This window comes from Heloderma suspectum, chromosome 5 (assembly GCF_057233095.1).
Source record: "Heloderma suspectum isolate Gila_16-S chromosome 5, 16-S_ref, whole genome shotgun sequence".
Lineage (NCBI taxonomy): Eukaryota > Metazoa > Chordata > Lepidosauria > Squamata > Helodermatidae > Heloderma > Heloderma suspectum.
The window spans coordinates 171,675,882-171,703,633 of record NC_139462.1 but is presented as its reverse complement, the minus strand read 5'-3'; the positions used below and the strand labels follow the sequence as shown (position 1 = coordinate 171,703,633).

At 44.5% G+C, this 27,752-nt stretch overlaps 2 protein-coding genes across 7 annotated transcripts; one reads left to right on the top strand and one right to left on the bottom strand.

Moving 5' to 3' along the window:
- Positions 1–643: 643 nt before the first annotated feature.
- NKIRAS1 (NFKB inhibitor interacting Ras like 1) lies at positions 644–16,348 on the bottom strand. 3 transcript variants are annotated; one of them, XM_084858337.1, is made up of 4 exons: positions 15,855–16,348; positions 14,541–14,669; positions 11,258–11,499; positions 644–1,104 (listed from the first exon to the last, which is right to left on the bottom strand). In XM_084858337.1, the coding sequence occupies exons 2-4, from the start codon at positions 14,632–14,634 to the stop codon at positions 865–867; spliced, it is 576 nt and encodes a 191-aa protein (XP_084714463.1). In that variant the 5' UTR covers positions 14,635–14,669; positions 15,855–16,348; the 3' UTR covers positions 644–864. The 3 variants fall into 3 exon arrangements, with proteins under 3 accessions (XP_084714463.1, XP_084714461.1, XP_084714462.1); XM_084858335.1 differs by having other exon boundaries at positions 645–1,104; positions 15,767–16,348; XM_084858336.1 differs by having other exon boundaries at positions 647–1,104; positions 16,196–16,348.
- Positions 16,339–20,535, top strand: RPL15 (ribosomal protein L15). Of its 4 annotated transcripts, none has more exons than XM_084858330.1 (4): positions 16,339–16,399; positions 17,967–18,148; positions 18,822–18,958; positions 20,178–20,535. In XM_084858330.1, the coding sequence occupies exons 2-4, from the start codon at positions 17,977–17,979 to the stop codon at positions 20,481–20,483; spliced, it is 615 nt and encodes a 204-aa protein (XP_084714456.1). In that variant the 5' UTR covers positions 16,339–16,399; positions 17,967–17,976; the 3' UTR covers positions 20,484–20,535. The 4 variants fall into 4 exon arrangements, with proteins under 4 accessions (XP_084714456.1, XP_084714458.1, XP_084714457.1 ...); XM_084858332.1 differs by having other exon boundaries at positions 17,964–18,148; XM_084858331.1 differs by having other exon boundaries at positions 16,339–16,543.
- Positions 20,536–27,752: the final 7,217 nt, after the last annotated feature.

Sequence of the window (27,752 nt, the reverse complement as noted above, 5' to 3'; positions counted from 1 at the left end):
GTTGAATATGCAAACCCAAACAGGGGTTGCCATGTCTGCAAACCTCGGCACCAAGGGTTATTTGAGGGTTAAGCAAGTCTTGCATAACCCTCAGTCTGTTGTAAGGTTATGTGAGGGTTGTTTAACCCTCAAATAACCCTCTGTGGCCAGGTTCACATGACATGGCAACCCCCACTCGGAGTTACATACTCAAAATCTTGCCTGGCCCACACCACAGCTCATCATGGGTTAAACAACCCATGGTGAGCCCACCATGTCGTGTGAACTAGCCCAGTATGGAACCACCCTAGGGGCTAAAACAGACAATACTTTAAATCTGTGTCTAGAAGCTACATTCCACCTCCATTTTTACTCTAGAGTAGATGCAGAGGCCTCAGTCCAGAACTTAAAGCCCCCCCCCCCGTACCTCCCACCACACACACTAGGGTTCCAATGGAGATTGTGCCCATGCACCTACTCTAGAGTAAACATGAAGAAAAAAGTTGTAGCTCCTAGACACAGATTTAGATTTGTAGATTTAAAATCATGTATGTTTAAGCCCTAGGTGTCCCCATTTTGAAATACTCAGCCTTTCCCATCTGTGCACTGTAGCACCTACCCCCTTATACCTAAAGAACTAATTTCTCAATTAAGCGCAGGCCACTGTGATCATTTCAGTGCTTTATACAGACTTTCAAAGCCATTCTCACCTCGGATCCCCCAGGCTGTTCAATGGCTTAAGAAACAACCAAAGGAAGCTGCAGGCAAGAGTTTACCAACAGCACCCATCAAACCCGGTTAATGCTTCCTGAAGTGCAAAAGGAACAGCCGAATGAGGAGGCAACTCAAAGCACTAACTCAAAGCAGAATAGGGTGGGAATTTTTTTAGCTATCATCATTATTGCCTTTGGTCCTCCGTCCAGGCAAAGGAAATGCCGATTTGTTCTGGGACTGAGACAGTTTGCTTGCTAATACTGTGAAGGGCTCCAGCAGTGTCTTTGGGTCTGTTGTCGTCACCTCCCACAACTTCACCTTCTCAAGCTTGGCCCATTGTTGAGCTACTTCAGCTTCCACTTGCCTCTCCTCCAAAAGGTCCGTTTTATTGCCTAGGACAACAATTGATCCCTGAAAAGAAACGATCCATCAGAAAGGCGGGGAGAGGCTTATGAGTAAAGCATGTGCTTTGCACCCAGGTTTTAAACCTAGGATCTCCAGTAAAGTATTTCAGGGAACAGGGATCGGAAAGGCGCCCCACCCTGGAGACTTGGAGAGCTCCAAGTCTGTTGTGTCAAGCGCAACAGACCAATGGACTGATGGCATGCCTCTTTGGTCTTGTTTCTTTGACATCATTTTAAATGCCACATTTTGACCGATTGTAGCAGTTGAATCCAGACTTACATACTTAAGCGCAGAATCCACTGTAATAAGTGGGACTTAAGTTAGTGGGACTAACTTAAGTCCCAATTATTTTGATGGGGATGGCTCTAAATATGACTCAGTCTGGATCTAACCCAATGTCTGAAGGAGCCTTTCTTTCTAAGCCCTAGACTAACGCTGTCTGTGCTAAAGTATTCTTTGTATCATACAGGCCATCATTTGAAAAATACCACAAGCAACTGCAAGCCCATAAGTAAACAGCAATTAGTAACCTCCAGATAAGTATGTTTGTCTCCCTCTACAGCAAAGACATTTGTTTACTTTTCTTTCTCATCTTGGTTACTATAATTTTCTTCTCGCTGCTTTACTTGTTTCTCAGTTTCACCTTCTGTTCTGCTTGTTTTTCATATCTTGCTTTGCCCACATCTCTCTCCCACTAGTACTCTTCGGCTCTTTCTTACCTGTTTTTCCCCTCCTCTCTCTATCTGCTTTACTGTCTGCACTCTGCAGAAACTCCTCTTTTGTCTAAAGACTGCAAGGCAACCTTCCCCAACAACAGCGCTCTCCAGATGTGTTTGACTACAACTCCCATCATCTCCAGCCTGCATGCTGGCTGGGGATGATAAGGGTTGTAACGCAATACCTCTCCAGGCCACCAAGTTTGGGAAGGCTGTCATAAGGGCTGGCTCTTTTTATCTTAAATGTACAGCATCTGCAGCGGAGGCTGGTGGCTCTCATGTCAGTGGGGCGGTGAATCTGCTCCAGGTTTCAGTCAGAACCAGTCAAACCTGGAGCAGATTCAGTGTCCCACTGACATTGGAGCCATCAGCCTCTACTGAGCATTTGGTGTCTGGAGTGCTGTGCAAATATTATATTACAGCCCCGCATTGTTCCCACCTGCAAAACACACACACACACACACACTCAGGGTGCTCGTTGGCACCAATAAGAAATGCATCAACTGAGACAGAAGGTAAGGGCGTAAATCACAAAGGATGGCTTTACAAAGGAAGGGGGGAGGTAGTACTTCCCAGTGGTCACAGCAATTAGGGAGAGAAGTTAGGGGGACAATGAAGCCTAACCACTTCTGCATACAAACTTCACAGCAGAGAAGATCCTGCACTAGTCAGCACTGTGTGTGTGTGAGAACAGTTCTTCTGTAAAGCCCAAACAAAGACTGGACAATATGGGAGCAGTATGAACTCAAACATCTCGACGCATCTGGTTTCCTTTCTCGGCCATAACTGCTAGTTGCGGTTTCTCTCACACGCATCCCATCCCCGAGTAGGCTACATTTGGAATTATAGAAATCAGTTCTGGTGGTTGTTTTTCTCCAGAGCGGTGTGTCTCAGAAGCTGGTGGCTCCAATTTCGGTGGGGCTGTGAATCCCCTCGGAATTTTAGTCAGAACCAGCCAGAATGCTAAAGGAGCTATCCGAGGTTCTGAACCTTAATTGTTTTTAATTTAAAAAGTTTCAGCACCTTGGATAGCACCTTTAGTGTTCTGGCTGGCTCTGACTGAAAACCAAAATGCATTCACAGCCCCACCGAAATTGGAGCCACCAGCCTACACTGCCCAGAGCTACTCATCAGAATCAATCTCCCCCCGGCATAAATCTTGAAGGACTGAGAAACATCTGCAAGCACCAAATGGACTGCCTCACTGAGATGGTGACCCCTTCCTTTGGTTAATGGCCCTTCACCCTTTTCAGGAAGCAGCCCACGTTCCTTTCCTTAGGAAGACATAAACTTCCAAGTCCACCCAAGCTAGTATCAGTACATACGGTTGTATTTATTTATTTACAGTATTTGTATACCGCTCCATATCTAGAACAGTTTTCAGAGTGATGAACTTAACAGATAAAACAGTAAAAGGATAAAAAGACTAAAACACCAGATTAAAATTATGCTATTTTAAAAAACAGACTACAAATAGAAATGGTGGCTGATCAGTTAAGGAATGCTTCCTGGAAAAGAGCTGTTTTCAGGAGGCGCTGGCACAGTGTTGGCACCTGCCTGGGGCATGGAGTAACAAAGAAAGGGAGCCACCACACTGAAGGCTCTTCTCCTGGTGGACTCCAATTGGGCCAACGGACCATGTGGAACCACCAGGAACATGCCCTTCGATTACTTTAGTAACCCAGCAGGTTGGTACGGGAGAAGGCGCTGTAAGCAGGACTATCATTGTAGCCAACTATTGTCCTACTTAGTGTAAAACCACTGACGTGAATGGGACTTAAGTTACATGAACATTGGCTACAACCCATAGTTAACTACTAGATGGTTTGCAAAAACCCCACTGATACCAAGCTAGATCAGAAGTGCAGAATCTCAGGCACCAGAGGCTAAGGAAAGCGGCTGGGGAAAGGTCCCACCACCGTTCCCCAACTACAGATCATGTGGTGGTTTCCCAGCTTCTGTGCCATTATTCCTGCATTCTGAAAGGTTGAAATGCCCTTCCTAAGGCTCAGTTGCTGGCAGTAGGAGCGTTAAGCTACAACGTGCTGGTATTTCTGGTCCCATTCCATTTGGCTTTGGTCACACCCAGCACTGGAATGTGGCCTCTGCGAGTTTCTCTGAAATTCAATCCTGAAAGAAATTCTGCGCTCCTGGCCTAGGCACTGCAGCAGTGGGAGGCTGGTGGCTCTGCTGTCAGTGGGGCTGTGAATCCACTCTGGGTTTCAGCCAGAACCAGTCAGAAGTCTAAAGGAGGTATCCAAGGTGCAAATTCCAATCCCCAAAGTAGGTTCAGCACCTTGGATAGTTAAGCTTAGTTGTTTATCCACCTATACCAAGCTCAATAATCTGTGAGGGTATGGATGGGGCAGTCATTTTGTTCCAACTGGTCTGCTTCCTCCCTGTCTCCCCCTGCCCCCCCCCCCAACCCTGGTGCCTGCAACTTCCTATGCTCCAGAACACAAGGCAGGAAAGTCAACATTTCAGCACTTTTTAAAATCCCCCTTTTTACAAAAATGGAACAAAGGGCGAAACTCAGCCATGTTAGAGGGCGGTTGCAGCATTCTTAGTCATTCTTGCATGACGAAGAAAGATGGACAAATGATGCCCTTTGATGCCCTGTGCCAAAGAGATGATACACCTCAGCACCGAGATTTAAATGTCTTTAAAATATGGCCTCTGCCCAATTCTTTTAAAAATTAGTCAGAAGGCGTGACTATGGATTTGTTCCACCTCCCTCTTCACTGCCAGAAAAATGCCAGTTAGAATACAGTCTCTCTGAAAGTTTATTTTGCTTCCTCTTCCGAATCTTATTTTTCAGCCTGGAAAACTGAGGCGCATTTGGGACACCTCCCACACTCTCTGAAAGATGCCTCCCACAAGCAAAGATTCCTAAGCGGTACAGCGGGGCAACCTTTCTGTTGCTTAGGGTGCAATCCTATGCATGTTTAGACAGGAAAAAGCCCTACAACTCCCAACATCCTCCAGCCAGCATGGATTGTTCCCTTAAAGGCTTAAGAATCCCCATTTAACCATGTGCATGCCAAAGCAAAGTGGCTTCATGGCAGGTCGCTTGATGGTCATCAGGGCTTTGGCCGCCTCCTTACACAGTTCACCACTGGCTCAGAGTGGATTCCCCCACAGTACAGGGTAGGGGTGCAGAACCTCAGGCCCAGGACCCAAACCTGGTCCTCTGGGGTTCCCCAACTGGCCACACACCCTTAACCTGGCCATGCCCCTTTTCCCCAGACCATCTCATGTTGGTAATTTCTTGGCTTTGGGCAGTTTTCCCTTACTGTAAAAAGTTGAAATGCCTCCTCTCTTATGGCTTAGTTAATGAGAATTGTAAGCTAAAATGTGCTGGTGTTTGGCTCTGTCCCCTTTTGCCTGTAGCCCCACCCACCTCCAGAATGCAGCCCCTGAGAGCCTCTCTGAAACGGCATTTGGCCCTCAGACTGACAGAGGTTCCCCATCCCTGAGAGAGGTTCCCTGGCTTGGGACCATCACCTGGAGATCAGTACTGGCTGATGAGCCCAGGGGACTGGCTACAGCCAGCTTTCCTATTGGATGCAAAAATGGAAAGGCTAAAATGACTGACCACATGGCATTCCCATATCAGGGAATTTAAACAGGACATGGCCCAGAAAGCAAACATGCAGCACCCATGGACTGGACAGCCACAGCGGGGGGTGGGGGGAGATTATCAATAAATATTCCCCTAGTGCAGGGATGGACAACTTGTGGCCCTCCAGATGTTTTGGCCTACAACTCCCATCATCCCTCACCATTAGCTATGCTGGCTAGGGCTAATGGGAGTTGCAGGCCAAAACATCTAGTCATGTGGGACTTAAGTTGGTCACAAGTAAGTTGATCCAGCCCTTCATCTTGCTCACACTATCCGAAAATTATCTACAGTGACAGAGGTTATGTGGGTGTGAAGCACTGCTACCATCTCGAATTCCATTAGCACTTGTGTGTGAAATTAGCATTTCATTTTTTTATTGCTCAAGTGGACCCAACTGGTTGAGATGGAGAAGGAAATACCTGTGTGTATGGCTGTGATCATGCTGTAAAACATCCATTCCACAGAATAAAAACTGATTAAAAAGGAATACTTTTCTAGTCCCCATGGCTGCAGTGGTATGCATTAAAAAAGGCAATGTTCTCAGAAGGTCCTGAGCTGATAAAGGATTTGGGAAGGGCTTCAGAATGACCAGGGTAAAAGACTTGTTCACTTTTCACATCCCTTGTAGATTGTTGTGAGAAGTCCCCTGCTCTTTCCTGCTGCTTATCATATCATCCTTCCTTTACTTGCATTTCCAATTAGTATGACTAAGTCTGGACCTAATGCATAGTATTTAAAGGGTTGGATCTACAGTTGTGCATCCATGAATGGAAGGGCTCCTTCAGTCCACAGAAGGCTTCTGATCCAGCAGAACATTTCTACTGACAGAATGGGGCAGGAGGCAATCTTCATCGATTCCATCTCACCCGAAGTCTTCCCTCCCCCCAAATCTCCTCTAGAGGGTCAGGGGACCCTCCAGAACAGTGGGGGGAGTTTGCACTACAGGCTGCAAAGGGAGGGGCAATCGGCAAAGTTCGCCTCCCCTTTTCCACCCATGGGAGCATTCTGGGTGGCACTCCCCTCAGGCAAAGCTCCCGTGGGTGGAAAAGAACCAGGATCCAAGCCAGAATGCATGGCACTATTTGGGATGTGCAACGGAGATTGTGGCTATCAAAGCACAGCTGATTTAACAATATTTGCATAGTTCCACGGCACAACGTGAACTTACAGAATTAGACTTTGAGGTGTGCCTTTTTTATTCTGAACAGTAGTAAATTAAGGTTGCCGCTTAAAGGGGCTTTATGATTATTTTCCCTCTTTATTATACCGCCTTAGAAACCTGACATGAATTCAGATACTTTCAAAAGGCTTTCATAAAAAATAAATAAATGAGAAAGCTATTTCCCTTCTGCCTCGATGGAACAAGGAAGAGACAATTCACCCGGTACTTTTCTGTACAGCAAGATGAATCCATTAAGGATTTGCCCACAGGATAGGTGTTCTGTGGTTCAGGTTCCTCGATGCAGTGTGCATTCATAAATTAGGAAGCTGAATCATAAACAGTCAGTATTGCTATGACAACCGATTATATAATCAGATTAGGAAATAAATTTAATAGTAAACAAATAACAACCTGTTGCCACCTTCTGTCCTTTTTACATTCTATTATAAAGGCACTTGCCCTGATCCAGCTACACATCCGTGCAGCACCTAGGGCAGGGGGGAGAGGTGTAACATGGGTGGGTTCTGGGGGTCATTTTCATCTCCCCCCAACAAGCTCCACTCCTGCTGCCCTTGCCCCACAGAGCAGTAATTTCAGCAGTGCAGCAGCGGGGGCCTCACCAAGGGTCAGCATGGCTCATGTGTGGCCTGCAGAGCACACGCTGCCCATCCTAAGCTACGGGCTGCCCATGCGTAGCCATGGTCAGGTAGGCCACAATACTACCAGTCCACAGAGAGGGAATTGCAGGAACAGGGACTTGCTCAGTTCAGGCCCCTTCTTTGCCTCCCAAACAGCTGGTCTGTGCCATCAATGATTTCCTGACCAGGGCCATGTGAAGACAGACCTGATCATGGTAGGAACCCCACCAATAGCTAGCACCCTTTTGCAAGTATGGTTCCTCACCCTGTTTCTTCATGTGTCTGCCCCCAGCTAAATTCTGGAGGCTATGTCGATCAGGAGAGGGGCACCCCCTCCAGGAGTTGGATCCAGATTTAGTCATACTTAAAGTAGACCCACTGACATCAATGGACTTATGTTAGCCATGACTGATGTCCCACTGATTTCAGTGGGTCAGCTCTCACTATGACTAAATTTGGATCCCACTCAAGATGTTTTGGGATTTTAATTCCACTCAGCCCCAGCCAGCATTGCCAGTGGCTAGGGGCGATGGGAGTTGTAGCTGAACATCTGGAGGGCACCAGGTTTCCCACTCCTGCTGTAGATTTCTTTCCTTTTTTTAACCTTGCCATCCCACACATAGCTTTCCTTCCATCTACAAACCATCCTGCCCTCTATTCCTATGTATTATCTGTTAGATTTATATCATTCCTTTTCCCCAAGGCTGGGTCAACACACATAATGGAATGATGTGGGAATAAAGTAGTATAATGCTGAGGAATGGACTGTGCTAATTGAGATTACTGGTGGCAGATCCAACTTTTGAATACTATCCCATGTTTTCAAAAACGGCCTGCAAATAGAAACCAGCACATCGAGGAGAAATGTTCCAATCCCACACGTTGCAGAGTTTTTAACACAGGGGAGTGTGGGGCCATCCCAAGGCATTTTGCTGCCTGAGGCACCGTACAAAATGGTGCTCTCACCACCACCACCACCACCACCACAAGTCAAGGTGCAGAGTTCCCAAAATCAGCCAAGTTATTTTGGCATCTGAGAAAGTCTCAAACACACCTCTTCCCATCCCTGGCAAAAAAGAGAGTAATAACATTTGCTGCCTCTCATAACTCCCAGGAACTGCTGCCTGAGGCAGCGGCTTCATTCTGCCTAATGGTAGGGCCAGCCCTGCGGATGTGTTCAAAAATGTGATCCCCCACACCACCAGCACCACTTTGCAGTCTGATGCGGTGTACTCCATTCTACCGCCTCTTTCTGCTAGGACTGCAAAGACTGAGGAGAAAGGGGGGGAAAGTGGATGGAGGGGAAACTGGATGGGGGATAGAGATGTGAAGGCCCGGAAAAAAACAAAAATCCAGGAAAACCCTTTTTTTCTGTTTTGTTTTGAGGACCATTTTTTTTTCTGAAAAATTATAAAAATTGAACAGCTTTGGATTATGAAGTATTTTCTTTTAGAATTTAAGGCAAAATATTTATAAATTGTTACCCAGCCTTTACCCAAAATATTATCCAGCCATTACCCAAAATGATTTCTAAAAACTATGGAATAAGAATATATTTATAGAAACACTAGAGATGCAAAATGTCTGGAAATAATGAAGCTATGGGGATAAATGTTTTTTAATTCTCTTCGTAAGATTCCCAGCATAGTTATTTCTTTCATTGCTTATTAAAATTATTGATCTAAAGTATATTTTACTGATAGACATTTATGCTCGTTTTTCCAATATGTGAGTAGAGTCACCATTGTGCATTCTTCACAGGAAATGTGAATTCTTGACAGTTTTGGTATGGTTCTATAGAAACCTATGTTTCTGATGCTTTAGCGGTCATTTAATGTAGTTCTAATCTGTTCAGACAATAATTACAAATTTACTAACTGAGTTTACTATTAAAAGTTTTAAAATATATAATGATAATTTTATAAGCAAAGTAAGTCATACATAAAATAACTTTAGGAACAGAAAGGCTGCTTATGGTCCTAAAGCAGCCATCCCCAGCCTGGTGCCCTCCAGCAATTTTCGATTAGAGTGCCCAGCATTCCTAACCATTGGCCACCCTGCCTGAGGCTGATGGGAGCTGGAGGGCATCAGGTTGGAGACTGCTGTCTTAAAGCAACACAGTGACTTTAGATCTGTAAGCATCGCTTATTTTTCAATTCTTCTCAAAAAAAATTTCTGGAAAAAAACAGGGGAAAATGTTTCTTTTTCCATGGCCTCAAAATTTCTGGAAATTTTACATTTCTAATGGGGGATTAGACTGAATAGCCTGCAACTCTACGACATGGTTTGCACATAACAACAACCTAGCGTACGGGCTGAGTATGGGTTGTCTTTGAATTGTGGGTTGACGTTTTGTGCGAACCTTGCATTATGGTTTAACTATGGGATGTTAACCACGAACAACCCAGAGTTCACAACCCAACAACAAACCATGCGTTCTCTGCAAAGACAACCCATACTCCACCCATACTCTGGGTTGTCGTTACATGCAAACCAGGTCTATAACTCTAGGAATCTTGCCGGCTGTTTGTCAAGGCAACTATGCTATGGAATAAATTATCCCACCACCCCATTGCTAGCAGGTTGAATTTACAGAATGTTAGGAATCCATATCCTCCTTATATAAGCTCACAAGACACAATGAAAGCCAAGCCCCAGTGGATCCTTACATAAGAATGTATTACTGTTACGTTGCAGTCAGGGAAAGACAGCGAAGGCTCTCTTCTTCCATGGCATTAATCAATGTGGCCAGCAAGCCCCGTGTGTTACGAAAGAACTTGCTCAGGCAACATTATATAAGTGCAGCCGCATGTACACTTACTTTAAATGGCCCCAGATAAGTGCTTTCTTTTTTGTTAGAGGCACTTAGTTAAGAGACCCATTAGGGGCTCAATATATATATAATTTATTGCAGGAAAATCCACAGCGCCCTGTAGTAGGTGATACCATCCAGCTTGCTGAGCTACAGCATTCTGTTAGCAAACACTGAAGCCATTTCCCCTGTGAAGCATCTGATTTAGAAGCCACAGTGAAACACATTAGCAGTGCAATCCTATACATATCTGATCAGAAGAAAGCCCCACAGAGTTCAATGGGACTTACTCCCAGGTAAGCGTGCATAGGATTCCAGCCTAGATTATGTTCCCAAATTTCCCCCTAAACCCATCATTCATTACTGCATTTAGTATTACTATTATTATAATTTCTATTCCGCCCCTTTCTTTCTGAAGGAAGCTAAACAAAATCCATGAAGTAATAATCAGGCAACTGAGCATAAATGCCAGAATGAAATATGCTACCATTGATTCAGTGGATTCTAAGACTCTTTTACAACAGCTATTTTCAAACAGTGCAATTCACATTAGACCCTGTTAACATGAGATTTTCACTCTCACCTCTGCAGTTACCGTTTGGGAAGGAGATAGAGGGACACCTTCTGTGAAAAGGATAAGAAACATAGAAAGACTAAAAAAATGGTAAGGGAAGGGCAGAAAAAATGCCACTGGTGGAACAGATGTGTCGGCCCCCTGCATTCCCTGTGCACCCATATCCAGAGCAGACTGGGTGGACAGGGGGTGTAGGGGAGAAGAAAGGAAGGGAAAGTCTCACTGTGCAAGCAGAAGTCCACTCATGCAACGCTGGATATAACCCAGAGCAAGCAACCTCTTTGCTGCTTTTTACAGGGGGATTATCCATAGTGGAAGCACTTCCCTTTCTCTCATCTCCGGACCTCTGCATTCTCTGGCACATGAAAAACTGTATGATCTAGAGCAGGGGTGGACAACCTATGGCCCTCCATATGTTTGGGGCTACAAGTCACATCAGCCCTAGCCAGCATAGCTAATGGTGAAGGATCATGGGAGCTGTAGGCCAAAATATCTGAAGAACCACAAGTCGCCCTCCCTGATCTACAAGTTGCTAAGCAGCTACTTTAGATGACAAGCTCATCTTCCTTTATGGGTCATGTAATCATTATAATCTGTCAGACAGGGTGGAAGAATTAAAGGGATCGGTCTTTTACCTCTTTTTTGTCTCTAAACTTGTCGATCTCCTTTTTGAGCCAGTCAACTCTCTTGAAGGATTCCAGGCTATTCACAGCATATACCAGAACAAAGCCATCTGCAACAGAGAAGTAATGCTTGGGGAAGTCCTCTCCTTCTTGCACCCCCATGGTATCGTACAGACGTAACTGTTCCTTTACTCCTCGATCCGTTTCAGCCACAGCCACGTAAATATCTTCTATTGTCGAGTTGCACTCTGCACCTATTTATTTTTAAAAGGAGAAAAGCACTCCCTAAAATTAATAAGCTCTCAAAAATGCATATTGTATGTCAAATAGTCCCCCCAATCCAGCACCCACTGCACATGTGATGGGTTAATGATCAACAACTATGAATTGGACACGTTTTCTGCTTATCAAATCATGGTTTTTGTAATGACCTATGACCTGAGCATAACTAGGCCTGATTGGGGGGGGGGGTGTTTTTGTACTGATTCATCACCACCACCACCACATCATCATCATCCCTTAGGATCTGAACTCTGATCCTCTTGTAACATTACGTAAAGACAATAAGAACGTAACATAAGAAGAGCTGTGCTGGATCAGACCAAAGCCTGCTCCAGCATTCTGTTTATACAGTGACCAACCAGACGCCCATGGTAAGCCCACAACGGGACAGGAATGCAAGCGCACCCTCCTGCTCATGTTCCCCAGCAAATGGCATATAGCCTTGGATACTGGGGGTAATATATACGTAGCTATCATGACTAATAGCCATGAATAGTCTTATTCTCCATGATACAATCCTCCATGAACAAGACGCATCGTGCTATGCGCCTTGTGGGCCCAGTGAGAGGACTCTCTGCCCCACCCTACTATGCGGTCCTGTTGGAAAGCCTTCATCCAACGTCTATGCAGTCCCATACACGGCTACTCAGTCAGTGGTTCAACTCTTGTCCCCACTCCAACTGTATCCTCAAATATAGTCCTCAGCTTTTTCCACTAAGAGTGAAACCAAGCTATTCACTTACATGAGAAAAAGAAGGCATGCTCTAAGGCAGCGATCCCCAACCTTTTTGGGCCCAGGGACCGGTCCCGTGGAAAATAATTTTTCCACAGACCGGGGGGGGGGGGGGGATGGGACCAGGCCGCAGCAGGGGTGTGGGAACCCCCCTTACCTTGGGTCCATGGGGGGGAGGCGATCCCCCCCCCGGAATCCTGGCCAGGTCCGACCGTGGACCTGCCGGCCGGCTCTGGCCGCTGGAGGACTTCCGGCCACTGGGACGGATATGGCGTCTGCGCAGACACCATTTGCGTCCCTGTTCTTCAAGTACGTAGCCGATTACTTGAACAGGGATGCAAATGGCGTCCGCACGCACGCCATTTCCATCCCAGCAGCCGGAAGCCCGCTAGCGGCTGGAGCCAGCTGGCAGCTCCGCGGACTCGGAGCAGAGCCGGTCAGGGCCGGCAAGGATTCCGGGGGGGATCGCCTCCCCCCCACCACAGACCCAAGGTAAGGGGGCTTCCCACATCCCTGCTGCGGCCCGGTCCCTAACAGCCTACGGCCCAGTACCAGTCTGGGGCCCCGGGGGTTGGGAACCCCTGCTCTAAGGTACAACTCAAGCATTTACAGAAAAGGAGAAAATCTACCATGGCAGATCCAAAGGGAGAGCGCTCCATTCTTCCCCAATCTAGCATTCAAGTTTCCCACAAGCTGGCTTGTCCCTAAAGGCAGGAAATACAAATCCTCAAGAGTCACAGACCCCATCTACATGGGGCTTTTACTCCGGTTCTACTCCACCCCCAAATCAATACTGTCAGATGATGCAAGCTGCCCTCTGTAGCTAGCCTGGCATTTCTTGCCCTAAATCCAGGTTTTTTTCAAACTCATTTTGTGTCAGATTTCCTGTCACAGCAGCTTCAGTGCTGTTCGGGAGTCCATGTAACCTCAGCTGGCTTTGGCATGGGCTGGTGGAAGCAGCACTGATTGGCAGAAGGGAAAGTAGCGTGGGGCGCGGGCATGGGGAGAGCAGAGGGGTAAACATGTCTACCCGGAAGTAACTCACTGCCTTCTACTTCGTTCTACTTTGAAGTTCTACTTCACCAGCTCTGCTGTTTTGAAGCTGTGCAGCTATGAAGGAGCACAGCTGAGAAATGGTGGATGCCTGTTGATTCGAAGCTGCACAGCTAAGAAAGGTGATTGCCAGGGCAGATGATTTTCATGAACATGTACTCAGAAGCACTTCATCGAGCCCGTGTTGGGGGGACGGGGGGAGCCTGTTGATTGGGCAGTTAATATACATCAAAGATAACATGCTCTCCCTCCTCGCTGGCTCCGTACTCTCCACTCAGCGCCTCTTGCACTCCTGCTCAGTCTCCCTTGAACATGCGAGGGAGGCGGAGCAAGCCTCCCCTCACTGGCTGCTCCGCAATTGCTGATGTTCATTTCTACTTGTGGAGGGATTTGCCCACCCCACCATGCAGCTTCAGTTCCCATATACACCGCAAAAGCTGAGGAATACAGCCCTGCGTGTACCATGGAAAAAGCTAATTCGATTCTGTGAAAATGTGGATTTTGCCCAAATTGCTTAACAAAGCGTTTCTGTTTAGATTGGCCCACAGTTGAGAGGCCAAGCTATGCCTGAAGGTGCAATGCTATGTATGTTTAGACAGAAAAAATCCAAAATTCCCAGCATTCCCCAGCCAGCAATGCTGGCTGGGAAATACTGGGAGTTGTAGGACTTTTGCTGTCTAAACATACATAGGATTGCACCCTAAGGTTCTCTCAGCTCCCTTCTTATCTATTCTACAGAGACATTCTGAGAGATGTCTGATCCAAGGCAAAGAGGAGGAACCATCCTTGTCTACCCTGTTTCTACCCTGCCTGGCATAACCAAACTCTCTTCCAGGACTGAAACTTCTAAACAAGCCTTGACAAGCAAAAACCAACTTGGTTCGTTACTCAATGTAAATGAACAATGAAAGAACTATAAACAAAGCAAAGACCACTTTATTTAAGAAGGCCTTTAACCTGTAAGTGGCTCTGATGGGCTGGGCACTGTATTTTATATTTTTTGTAATTGTTATGTTTTTATTGTACTTTAATATATTTGTTGTTTTAATCCATTTTAATTGGTTCTGTAAGCCTCCTTGAGTGCCAAGATATAAAATAAATAAATAAACCATTTTATAGGTACTACCACAATCATGTTACGTCTATTTTAATAGATTTGTTATTAAATAAAACAGACAGGTGTTTTATAATAACCCTTTTTGGAAGACAGAAAAGAAGAACTCTTACCAACACTGTGATTGCCATAGAGAATTTGTTCCAAAATGGCTGTCTTCCCCACGGAAGCCATTCCACAAACCACCACTTTGTAGCCTTTCCCCATCTCCTTTCACGTTGTTACACTGGGCTAAATAGATCCTGACAAAATACCACAGATGATGATGACATTTAGATATCATTACTGAGAGGTCAAAACTGAAAAGATATGACAAAGTAAAGCCTTTTAACATATTCACTATGCTGTCTGGGGCTGATGGGAATTTAAGGCCAAAACATCTGGAAGGTATCAGGTTGGGGAAGGCTGGTCTATATTGATTGGCAGCAGCTCTCTGGAGTTGCAGACAGGAGCCCTTCCCTGTCCTATATGGTGATGCCAATTATTGTACCTGGAAACTTCTGGAGGCAAAGTATGTGCTCTAGCATGAGCTACATCCCTTCCCCAAAAGGATAGGGATCCTTTTTATTTCTAAAGTATTAGAAACGTGTGTGTGTGTGTGTGTGTGTGTGCACGCGCGCGCGCACACACGCACGTGTGGATGTGCATCAGTAGCTTCATGGAGGTGTCAGCCACAGAGGAGACTGTGTTTCAAGAACCTAGAATTGAGCACCACAACAACCTTTTGATTCATAAGGACTAGAAACACTGCAGTTGCAAAACTCCTTGGACCTTATGATTTACTTTTATGGGGTGACAGGCAGAAACTTCTCTAAGACTATTCCAATGCCACTTACAAAGGATCATATTATTTTCCTTTTACACCAGATTAATCAAACTGGAGGAGCTAACATCCCTTGCTCCTATAATCACCTGAAAGCTAATTAGAATTTCCTCTTCATCCATAAACAATGCATAAAAGGTGTAGAAATCCAATATTTTATCAACTCCATCAAGACAGTATAGATTTTTCTGTTTGGACCAGGGAAACTGGAAGTATTTCCAGAGGACATGGAGTGCTACCAGTGAGAAGGCATTGCATAGCTATTTCACCTTTTAATTATTAACAGATTTTCTGGAGGAAGAGATAAGATCGAAGAAGCGGTGGGAAAATTACCATTACGATTCAAAGACAATGATGTCTGGACCTTAAGTAAAATTCCATGGATGAGGCAGAGTAATGGCTCCATGAAAGCCCCCTCTGAAAGCACCAGGGTCTTAATACCCACTGTCCATAAAGCTTACCATGAGTAAGCTTTACCATTACCAAATTACCATGAGTCAGTTGCACTCTGCCTACCTCACAGGGCTGTTGTAAGAATAAAATGGAGTAAACCTTCCTTGGATGAAGGTCAGAATATAAGAGTAGAAGATAATCGCTCAACCACCTTGGTTTTAGTAGGAACAGAGAAGAGGCTGCTGCTTATCCCTTTTTCCTCTTCCTTCTAACCCCCAAGAAACATCCGATTCTGGGCTGGAGTTCGAGCTTAATTTGAACTAAGCGCTTCGATACGACACCTGTTTGCAGTGCCGAATCCCAAGTCCGAAACACGCGAAATAGTAAAAAGGGGAGTGCTTCTGGGCGTGTGCAGAGAGCACTCTTAAAACACATACAAAGTTAGTCCACCTCTGCAATTAAGGAGAAGCGTTTCCAGGACAAATAACATGACTTTTAGGGAAATCTGAGGCCGGCACTTCTCTTTTGAGAAATTAAGCGCACGCCGCCCACCTTCTGGGGAAGGAGGCGGCGTTCTTTCGGCGTTCTCTCCACCACGGTCGATCCTGGAGCCTCCCGAGACACTACTGAACTACATTTCCCAGCAGACATCTGGGCACAACCTCCTCTCACTCTTCCTCTCCGGACGTCAGGGCGCCCTGACGCAAAGCATTTTGGGGGGCAGGCCTCTTCCTTTCCGGCTCCGGGCGCCGCCAGGTAGGATTTGTGGGTTAGCCGCTCTTGGCGGTTTAATCCGTCGCCATCCTAAATTAGGGAGGCCTCCCGGGGTCTGGTTGGGGCGCTGCCTCACGGGGGGAAGTCGAGGAGAGAGGGCGGTTGGGCTTTCTCGGCTGTGCTGGGGTGGGAAGCCTTAATTCTGTGGAGGCCGGTTGGGAGGGTGGCGGGTCTTGGGCCTTCAAGTTACCAAGCGAGAAGGGTTTGGAGGAGCCAGGCGGAAGGCGAAGGAAAAGGAAAAGACGCAGAGGGGGGTTCGATTACTTGCTTTACTGGGGCGCTTTTCATTTGGCGTGGGGCCCTTGCTCCCTGCGCAGGGTTTTGGCGAGAGGGCGAAGGGATGCAACCCCCACGTTGCTTGCTCTAGAGTAGACTATGACTTCGTGGTCCAGCACACGCTTTGCACGCGGAAGGTTCAGCCCCTGGCAACTCCAGGTGAAAGGATCAGGCAGCCCAGGGGTAGGCAAGCTGGTGCTCTACAGATGTTTTGGGCTGTAACACCCATAATCCCTCACCATGGGCCATGCTGGTTGAGGTTGATGGTGGCTGTAGTCTAAAACATCTGAAGGGTACCAGGTTGCCTATCCCTGAGGTAGCAGGTGATGGGAGAAGGCATTACCTGTCACTTTGCAGGGCTCCTGCCAGTCAGAGTAAATACTAGTCTAGACAGACAAATAATCTGATATGGTATAAAGTCGTTTCCTATGACCTGTAAAAACAGATTGGAGCTCATGATAATAGCTAATGTGTGCATTTGCCTTCAAAATGGGTAAACTCTAAAAGGGTAGTTGTGACAAGGGTATATTTCTTAAAATAGTTGGGGGTCTTTTGTCACTTTAGTACTTGAGGACATGAGGAACAGCATTTGATTGCTGCAAGGGCTTTTACTTGTTCAACAGTTATTGGAAGGGGTTCCACTAGTTTGGGAAACAAGAGTCCTACAATTTGTGTAGTGGAGTTGCAATAAGAACATGACAATATGTTCTTTTCAATACTAATTTATCATATGCCACAATGGAAATACATAAAGGGAGGGAAAATACAATGTTGGAAGAAAATGTGTGGTGTTTGTGTCTTGACTATTTTGTGGATAGTATTTCAATATACAGTACTCCACACTGGGTTTCAAGGCCAGTGGAACAATGCAAATCCTCAGTTTTGATGGACTTTTTCACATTCCCATTCACTTTGACTTCAAAATGGCAGTTGCATTTTTCTATGGGAGTAAATTTAACATGGGCTATATGAGTTTATGCTCCTCTAACCGAGCATTAGTAGGAAAAATAGATTTCCAAAGAATAATAGCAGTCTTGCTATAGGTTTATGATTTTGGTAAAATCAAACACAGTGTTTATCAATAGCACAGTGGAGATAAAGATGTTGTTCTTGAAGTTTATGAATCAAATGTGTCATGTTAAGAACTGCACTTTGTAATTCTAGAGACTGGAAAACATTGTTGCTTGTTTTTTTTGTGGGAGTTCATGTTCATATATATATATATATATATGGAGAAATGCAACGTGATGTAAACATGCATCTCTTTTAGCAGATAAGGCAGAATGGGTGCCTACAAGTATATTCAAGAACTATGGAGGAAGAAACAGTCAGATGTAATGCGTTTCCTCTTGCGTGTCCGTTGCTGGCAGTATCGCCAGTTATCTGCTCTCCATCGAGCTCCCCGTCCCACCAGACCAGACAAAGCTCGCAGACTGGGATATAAAGCGAAGCAAGGTAACTACAACTTACGGAATGTAGCAAAAGTGAACTTGGTCTACCCATTTGGTTATGTGCTTGGTGCAGGTTTTTGGACTACAATTTCCATTGTACCTGATGATTGGCCATGGTAGTTGAGGCTTATAGGAGTTGTAGTCAAAACATCTGGAGGGCACCAGGTTGTCTACCATTGGCTTAAGGGGCATGTCCCCAGTGCAAATATAGCTGAGTGTGCAAGAATCCTTGCTACTTTGCTGTGCTTGTAAAATTTGTTAGTCTAAAAGCAATGTAGCTTAATTTCCAAGCCATCCTGCAGGCAAGGATATTAAACTGCAAGAACACCTCCATGTCAAGGTGTTTGAATAGAGACTTCGTCTAAGCATGTCCTGTGGCAGCAAGTCTTCCCATTTTTGTTTGCATTCAGACAGCCTAAACAATTCCTGCCATTTTTCATGCTTCTGAGAATCTCAGATGAGCTAAATAGACTGTATAAAAACATGAGGTCATCCAACATGAGGTCATCCAATAAAAACAAGATGAAGGCTTGTTTTTGCTAAGTAGATTATTTATGGTGTTATGAACAATGCAGTATCAGGAAGAGTATCTACTAGAATATGAAAAATGAATGCTAAATTTCTGCTGGAAAATCCTAAATTTTGTCACCATCTTAACATACTCATCTGTGTTGTAGGTTACGTCATCTACCGCATTCGTGTGCGCCGTGGTGGTCGTAAACGTCCAGTCCCTAAGGGTGCTACTTATGGTAAACCTGTGCATCATGGTGTCAACCAGCTGAAATTTGCTCGGAGCCTGCAGTCTGTAGCAGAGGTGGGTATCCCTTGTCACCTTTATCAGGTTTTTATAATGCCCACTGTTCCCGCATAGTTTGAAAATAGCCTTCTTGTTCATATTGTAAGAATTTCAGGACTAATCTACACTGAAACTTGCCATAGGTCAAATCTGGTTTTTGTTGGTTTATGGTGTGTCTTTGTATCTCCTTTAATTCATGCCAAATTAGAAGGGTATCCAACTTCCAAAAGTTGAAAAACTGTGACAGGGTAGCATTTTAAACAGCATACATTGTGAAAATAAGGTAATATGGCTAACAAACAACATGTTCCCCACTGAGTGGTACTCTTGCTGTAATGCTTGCATTTTGGTATTCTAATTATTGGTTGGAACTTGTGAATATTATGCTTTGAAGGATGCTGTAATGCGCAGTGACTTTAACCTTCCGCTCTAGAGAGGCAAAGAACTGTCTCTGCTCTAAATAAAATTGGGCATGCATTGAAAGACAGAAACAAATAGCGAAAGGAGAAGTTACATAGAACAAAGATGATAAGTCGTTTTATATTTGCCGTCAAAACTGGATGGATCAGTATTAATATGGGAACTCTCCTTGGCAGACAGGTGTTCAGTTACTGTTAACTAGATGTGTGTGCTACTTGTGTTCCTTGTTCTTCAGGCATGCATACTTCGAATTACAGTATTTCTGGAATCCCAGCCCTGGGAAGTATTGCAAGAACAAGGACAGCCTTCCCCAACCTGGTGTCTTCCAGATGTTTTGGACTACAGCTCCCAGATTCCTGATCATTGGCCATGCTGGCTGGGGCTGATGGGAGTTCAAAACACCTGGAGGGCACTAGGTTGGGGAACTAGGATAATGTGATGGCTAGCAATTAGGTGAGGAGTTTAGTTATGTCATACTCACTGCTGTCCCCATTTCTTTGCTATATAGCAACTCTCATGTTCTAATAATGCCTTTTGTAATGGTCTGTTCAACTATGGTAGTGCTAACTGATCATGCTTTATGGGAAGTTTAAAATGAAATACTTGTTGAGTCCCATCCCTGTAAAGAAAGAGCTCCTCTCTACAGAAAAGTCTTTGGCATTCTTTGTTGTAGTTTTTAAATGTCATGACTGAATATTCCATTTCCTTTGACTGAAACTTTCCAGCTTGTTTACTGGATATCTGCCACACTTCCAAATTCGAGTTCTTCACTTGTATGATGTTTATGTGCTTACATGAGCACTTTCTTTTCATCAAGGAGCGTGCTGGTCGCCACTGTGGAGCCCTGAGAGTACTGAACTCTTACTGGGTGGGTGAAGATTCCACGTACAAGTTCTTTGAGGTCATCCTGGTTGACCCTTTCCACAAGGCTATCAGGCGCAACCCAGACACGCAATGGATCACCAAGCCAGTTCACAAACACAGAGAGATGCGTGGGCTAACCTCTGCTGGCAGGAAGAGCCGTGGTCTTGGCAAGGGCCACAAGTTCCATCATACAATTGGTGGTTCGCGCCGTGCTGCCTGGAGACGACGCAACACCTTGCAGCTTCATCGTTACCGCTAATTCTTTTGGTTATAAATTTCTCATTATAATAAAGTCAGGCAGAGGCTTTACATTTCCGCTGTCTTCTGTTTTCATTGGCTAAGGTTGGCAACCCTTTAAATAAAAACATCAAAGTTCCCTTCATGTAACTAGTTGCTCTTTTCTTATGAGTTGTCACTGGAGCTTTTTTAGAAACAAATACTGGTCATATATCAATATATTTTAATTATAGTTATCACTTGAATATTATACTATTAATATGTACAACTAGTTGCAACTGGGATGTTCTTTTGGCTATTTTTATGTACAGAATAATGATGCCAGTCATGACTCTCATCTTAATTGTTTGGGAAGAAGTTCAAAACATTAAAAAGTGGCAACTAAATTGTAAATATGTTTTGGGAGCTGTAGGCAAATTTTGGAATTAGAAAAAATTGAAGGGATTATTCAAAAGGTGGTGAAAGGAAGTCTGTAATTAAAATTTGATGCGAAGAATCATCCAACACGCTTGTATTAGACCTTGACCATTTCAATACTTTCTTACAATTCTATAGGACAGTCCTTTTATTCCCCTGGCTTTATGGTATGGCCATGTTTCTCTATCCTGCACTGATGCATGTTTTTGGAAGATGATTGGATTCATAGAAAAGGTATGGTCATTTGACCACTGTGCAGTTATGAGCCCTTGATCACAATATAAAATGTGCTACTGTATTCTGTCAAGTATGGGGAGGGAGATGAGGAAAGTATAGGAACTTTTGACAATGAAACCCATATTAATCAAATGGAACACTGCTTCTTGCTTCTAAACCAGGACTAGGGGTTACTTAAGCTATTCACCTGTTTCACATGTCTGTGCAATAAAGGAGTAGGTAGAATGTAGCCAGCTTTTGTGGACATTTACATGCATGGATACCAATTAACATTAAAGGTTATAGGCAGAGTGGAAGTTCAAGACTTTAATATCCTGCTGTATATACAGTCAGGGCCAGAAATATTGGAACAAGGATAACTGTTTTGGCAGTTGGCCTCTGTACACCACCACACTGAAGTTGAAAGGAAACACACCCAGATGGGAGTGAAGTCAGGACTTTCAGCTGTAATTTAAGGGGTGTGACAAAAGTGGGGCACTAACCATTCAGGAAGGACAGCCAGTGGCATACACACACCCCCATCGTTGGTGGCTCATAAGTAATGGAACAAACCAACATCATTTCAAACCTAAGGATCGCCTTTAATACCTGGATGAAAATCCTTTGCAGTCAATGACTGCCTGAAGTCTGCAACCCATGGACATGACCAAATGCTGAGTTTCCTCCCTCGAGATGCTTTGCCAGGCCTTCACTGCAGCTGCCTTCAGCTGCTGCTTGTTTGTGGGTCTTTCTGCCTTCAGTCTTGTCTTCAGGAAGTGAAAAGCATGCTCTATTGGGTTGAGATCAGGTGACTGACTTGGCCATTGAAGAACATCCCGCTTCTTTACCTTGAGAAACTCTTGGCTAGCTTTTGCTGTATGTTTTGGGTCATTATCCATCTGCAATATGAAGCGGCATCCTATCAGTTCGGCAGCATTCGGCTGAATCTGAGCAGAAAGTATAGCCCTATACACTTCAGAATTCATCCTCCTGCTTTTATCAGCAGTCAGGTCATCAATAAACACCAGTGACCCGGTTCCATTAGCAGCCATACATGCCCATGCCATAACACTGCCTCCACCATGTTTGACAGATGATGTGGTATGCTTTGGATCATGAGCTGTTCCTTTCCCTCTCCATACTTTTCTCTTCCCATCATTCTGGTACAAGTTAATCTTGGTTTTATCAGTCCAAAGAATCTTATTCCAGAACTGGGCAGGCTTTTTTAAATGTTTGCTGGCAAAGGCTAATCTGGCCTTTCGGTTCTTGAGTGTTACCAGTGGTTTGCACCTTGTTGTGAAGCCTCTCTATTTACATTCATAAAGCTATTTCTTGACAGTAGATGTTGACAATGAGATGCCTACCTCCTCAAGAGCGTCCTTGACCTGGCTAGATGTTGTGAAAGGGTTCCTCTTCACCATGAGCAGAATTCTGCGGTCATCCACTTTAGTTGTCTTCCGTGGTCTTCCAGGCCTTTTGCTATTGCTGAGCTTGCCAGTTCATTCCTTCTTTTTCAGGATGTTCCAAACTGTTGTGTTGGCCACTCCCAATGTTTTTGCTGTCTCTCTGATAGGTTTATTTTGTTTCCTCAGCCTAATGATGGCCTCCTTCACTCATATGGACACCTCTTTGGACCTCATGTTGCAGTGAACAGCTACCAAATGCAAATGTAACACTGAGAACCACCTCCAGGTCTTTTCTCTGCTTGATTGGGCATGGGGTACCCAGGAAACAGGCCACACATGGCCATGCATCTGCTTGTCAGCCATTCGTTCCATTACTTATGAGCCACCAAAGATGGGTGTGTGTGTATGCCACTGGCTGTCTTTCCCGAATGGTTAGTGCCCCACTTCTGTCAAACCCCTTGAATTACAGCTGAAAGTCCTGACTTCGCTCCCATCTGGGTGTGTTTCAACTTCAATGTGGTGGTGTACAGAGGCCAACTGCCAAAACAGTTATCCTTGTTCCAATATTTCTGGCCCTGACTGTATAGCTTTCATGCCTGGGCTCTGTGTGAAATGGCCCTTGTATTTATATTGTGTGGAGGGAGCAATCCTCTCAGGATAGATGGCTGCCTCTGAACTTGGAGGTGACCACCTATCCAATGCATGACAGGAGGAGGGTATAGGGGATCCTCTCCTACACATTCTAGCCGCCCTGCATTTGCGATTAGACAGCAGATTTCTGTCTAGACAGCATGGGGTGGGGAGGCTGGACAATGCATAGGAAGCATCATACTGGCACTTCCGCACTCCCTGCCCCTGGGAATGCCACCTTTTGCCGCATACGATGCTGCTCTTACAAGCATAGAGCCTGGGGATGATCTGCATCACCTACGAGGTGGCAGGGGAGGCGGTTCTCCAGGAACTGACTTCGGAGCATAGGCTCCAAGGTCAGTTCGTGGAAACCAACCAATCCTATGGCCATCTAGCCACTGTCTAGCAGCCATAGGATTGCACCCTAAATGCATCTTATTTCCAGATAAAAGCATTCACTTAACCTTAAGCTGCAGATAGCTATGGTGGGCCATTAGAAAAAATCCCAAAGCTGCAGTTATTCCATTTATTGGGACTAACCAAAAGTTACGAGCAAGTTTTTGAGTTCGCTAGGATTCTTAATCACTCTGGATTTTGGAGTGAAACAAGAATGGGCAGAAAAAGCTGTGGATGATCTTGCTCAAGAAGAGTTGTGAAGAACTTCAGAACTTGATCTCTGTTTTGATATTTTGTGGGGCCCTAATGAACATATTACCAAACTGTGACTTGATGTTAACTACTTGTTCTTAAGCCTACCCTTCAGTTACGTTAAGAGAAAGATATCTAGGATGCCTGGGAAATCAGTTTTGGAATTGGGATGAGATGGGATATGGACAGGTACTTTTTTCCTCTGGGTTTTTGGGGACTGAAAATTCTGGATGGAGAATTCAAGTTCCCAGGGCAAGTGCAGCCATGGCCTGAGAAACGGATAGGCAAGTGGTCTTACAGTAACAGCAGCTCCCACAACCCATACGTCATGGGGTGGGGAGCAAGGTGCAATGGCCTCAAAGCTCCTCACCAGGACCTTCTGTATTCCTTCCAACTGGTTCTGATTGATGGCCATATAGTACCCTGGGTTTGGGGGTATTGGGTTTACTGAGAGGAAGTTGTGGGACAATTGTATCAGTACAGAAGTTAGTAATGATGTCTGAAATTCGGGGAGGATGCTAATCATGGTATTTGAATTGGGTGGGGAGCAGGTAACCCAGTAATATTTTTATTTTAATGTATAATTGTTGAAAAGTGTATGATGCACAATTTGTCCTACGAGTGGAACAGATCGTAGAACTAAAATGCGAATGTCACTCAGTGAGTTAACTGTATCTTACAAGTCAATTCATTCCGACTTGTACAGTTTATTTAATCCTTAACAGCAGAAGCTTTTTGCAATTGATTGATCAACCTTATTCTGAGTTAATGAAATCCAGGCTGAATAATCTTAAGTAGTTCAGTCGTTGCTGGGTATTGTTTTCCTGTTAAGACTTCATGAAAAGTAGTAAATTTATACATTGCCAATCTAATAAATTTTAAATGTATTGCATTCTAGGGAAATGAAATTGAGAGTAAATACTTCATCACTTTAAACCTTTTACTTACAAATCAGCTAAATTCAGTCCAGTAGAATTAACGTATTTTCAAATTGATAATAGATTACAGTTTTGCACTGTCATCCTATATTTGTCAGCTAAACCCTATAAAACTAGTACTCGTGCTTAGCTGAGCTTATCCAAAACTGTTGATGCTATCTGGCCCAGTGAAATACACGAGTCTGAATTGAATATATACATTGATAAATATTAAATCATTAGAATAATATTAATATTAAGCAACTATGCACTCATAGAATTGTCAGGTAGCATTCAGCTCTTAATTGTAGACCTCTTGTGCATATGCATTAGAGTTGCTGGTGTTTGTATAATACACAAAATATAAAAATACAGTTTTTATTCATTTAACTTTCTTGCTCCCAAATCCCAGGTTCTAGTGCAATATCTTAATGGTCAAGAAAACTTATCTTGGTTTACAGTGCAGTCTGCAATCCCTTTTTGCCCTCAGTTAATTTTTTATTTCCAGAATAATTTGCATGTGTTACATATGCACACAATTGACCCAGCCTATGAAGTGTCATTTCCTATTTTACAAATGAATCTAATTGAATTGAAACCATGCATTCTCCTGAAATTTGAACCTGTGGCTTGTAGATCTAAATCTAATCTGCCTGAAGATCCTCATTAGCTTTCACTTAAGCAGATGCTGGACAATTACCCGCTATTATAGTTGAGTGCTTAGGTCTTACATTGTGTGTATTACATTCTGCACAATGTACATTTAAGATTGCAATCCTATACTTGCCTAGTAGTAAGTCCCATTGAACCCAATGTGGCTGTTTGAGTAGACACATAGGATTGCACTGTCAGTTCTCTCATGAGAGCGTAACAATTCAACTGCAGCAATTAAGTCTAGATTGCTAGTACAAACTATTCAGCTGTTTGGCAAAGACAGTTCTGTATTAGAGAAATGTCTTAAAATCCAAGATCAGGGATTGGGTAGGGTGTTATTCCATTAAGAGCTGCCTGGAAAGGCGGGGGGGGGGGGGAGTCTTCTCCCAAAATGCTTATAACCTGAGAGCAAGCTGAACAATAAAGCATTCATAACATGCTTTAGAGCACAAGCTCTTACAGTATTGAACATTTTCATGATTAATCATAGTTGTTTCTTTTCATGCAGAAGACAGCACAGACCAACCCTGCTGTGTTAACCTGTGTATTTTCACAAAACTTGTAATTAACTGATTCTTCCGAGATAATGAATTGCATAATCTTCATTTTGTTCATTAAGGGTGACCTCAGAGGCGACCGCCTATCCAAAGCAACACAGGGGGATCCCTCCGTGCCTCTCCTGCCTCGATATTTTTCGGTAGGGGGCCCAGCCGGGAAAGGAAGCTGCCATACAATATATTGGATGTGTTGTACCTGCAGCTCCGCTCTCCTCACCCCGGAACGCCCCCAGCCCCACCCCCTTTCAGTCGCTCCGGGCTCCTCTTGTGAGTGCAGAGGATGGGGCCTCTCTGCGCTGCCTTCGAGGCAGCACGACGAGAGGGGCAGTCTGTTTTCCAGGAACCAACCTCAGGCTCCAAGGTCGATTCCCGAAAATGAGCATATCCTATGGCCCACTAGACAGTGCCTAGCGGCCATAGGATTGCTCTCTCCATGTATGGCTAGAATTCATACTTAACATTAATAAACCCAGAGGTTATTTTTTAAGATCACAGCAGATTTCTTTGTTCACAACTACGGTAAAGAACTGAGTGGCAAGAGGTACATTAGTAATTGATAGTGTGGTGACCACAGAGATTCTCATGCCTGGTAACTTTTACAGATGGAGAAATCAACATGAAGTCATAGAATTAGGAGTGAGTGATAGCTTTTAGTTTCTTAGAAGAATTGTACTGCATTTTAGGGATCCGTTTCATTCCATATACAATGTTTAATGAAGTTCTAAATTATTTAAAAATAGCTATGTTAAGGTAAAGCATTTACAGCTTATCAGCTGTACCTTCATGTTTCTGCAAGTTCTGTTATTTAATTTCAGCCATGATTGTTTACAAATACATCTTAGAACAATTATAATCAAAGATACAGCATAAGATATTAGGCATACATTGGCAGATGAGTGTTTTGTGTGGCAGTTTCTCCTGGCCCTTGCTAGTTGATGACCATGTTCCAGGTTCTTCTGTCCATTGGAAGGAGATAGGAGCTGTACAGATGGACTCTGGGTCTGCCTGGTCAAGAAGCCAACCCTGAGAAATGGCCCTTCTGTCTGCATGCTCTCGTGGTTCCTGGTAATTGATGAGAAAGTCCCACTTCCAAGCTCTACCCTCCTGACAAATGACGGAAAAGAAACTGCAGGTGCACTCAAGCCTGTAAAGATGCTGATCCACAGAAGCATCTTGAAGTTTGACTCCTTGCGTTTACCAGTTTAACAGTCAGTGTTTAGATAAGTGATGCTCTGCTATTCTGCATCTTGCGGTCAGTACCAAAAGTGGTTGATGCCATAAAACAGCCTTCGCCAACCTAGTGACTTGCAGCTGTGTTGGACTGCAACTCCCATCATTCCTAGTCAGCATGGCCATTGCTAGCTGGGAATGCTGGGAGTTGCAGTCCAACACATGGAGAGCACCAGGTTGCGGAAAGCTGTTACAAGATAACAAAATACTGAGGGTTCAACCTAGATTTGGGAGGACTTGGTTCAAATCCATCCTCAAGCCTTGACCAAACAGAATAACTGCAAAATTTAGGCTCCCAGCTGTCCATGGAGGCTCAGGTGTCAGCTGTGAGCCAGACAGTGCTGTACCAACTCCATCTGATACAGCGGCTGCACCCCTACCTTCCCAACCATCTGCTCCCATCAGTAGTACATGCCCTTGTCTCCTCTCCTTTAGACTACTGTAATGTGCTCTACGTGGGGTTACCCTTGAAGACGGTTTGGAAACTGCAGCTGGTTGCAGCTGATTAAAGGCAGCTGCCGGTGAGATTACATCACTCCAGTGCTGAAGGAGTTGCACTGGTTACCAGTTGTTTTCCAGCCCAAATTCAAGGTGTTGGTTTTGACCTTTAAAACCC

Excerpts from the sequence above, each read along its gene's own strand:
- NKIRAS1 (XM_084858337.1), bottom strand. The coding sequence starts at position 14,634 with ATGGGGAAAGGCTACAAAGTGGTGGTTTGTGGAATGGCTTCCGTGGGG. Across the intron at positions 11,500-14,540 it reads CTATGGCAATCACAGTGTTG|GTGCAGAGTGCAACTCGACA; the intron begins GTAAGAGTTCTT and ends AAAAATAAATAG. Across the intron at positions 1,105-11,257 it reads AGTTTAGAGACAAAAAAGAG|GGATCAATTGTTGTCCTAGG; the intron begins GTAAAAGACCGA and ends GTTTCTTTTCAG.
- RPL15 (XM_084858330.1), top strand. The coding sequence starts at position 17,977 with ATGGGTGCCTACAAGTATATTCAAGAACTATGGAGGAAGAAACAGTCA. Across the intron at positions 18,149-18,821 it reads GGGATATAAAGCGAAGCAAG|GTTACGTCATCTACCGCATT; the intron begins GTAACTACAACT and ends TCTGTGTTGTAG. Across the intron at positions 18,959-20,177 it reads GCCTGCAGTCTGTAGCAGAG|GAGCGTGCTGGTCGCCACTG; the intron begins GTGGGTATCCCT and ends CTTTTCATCAAG.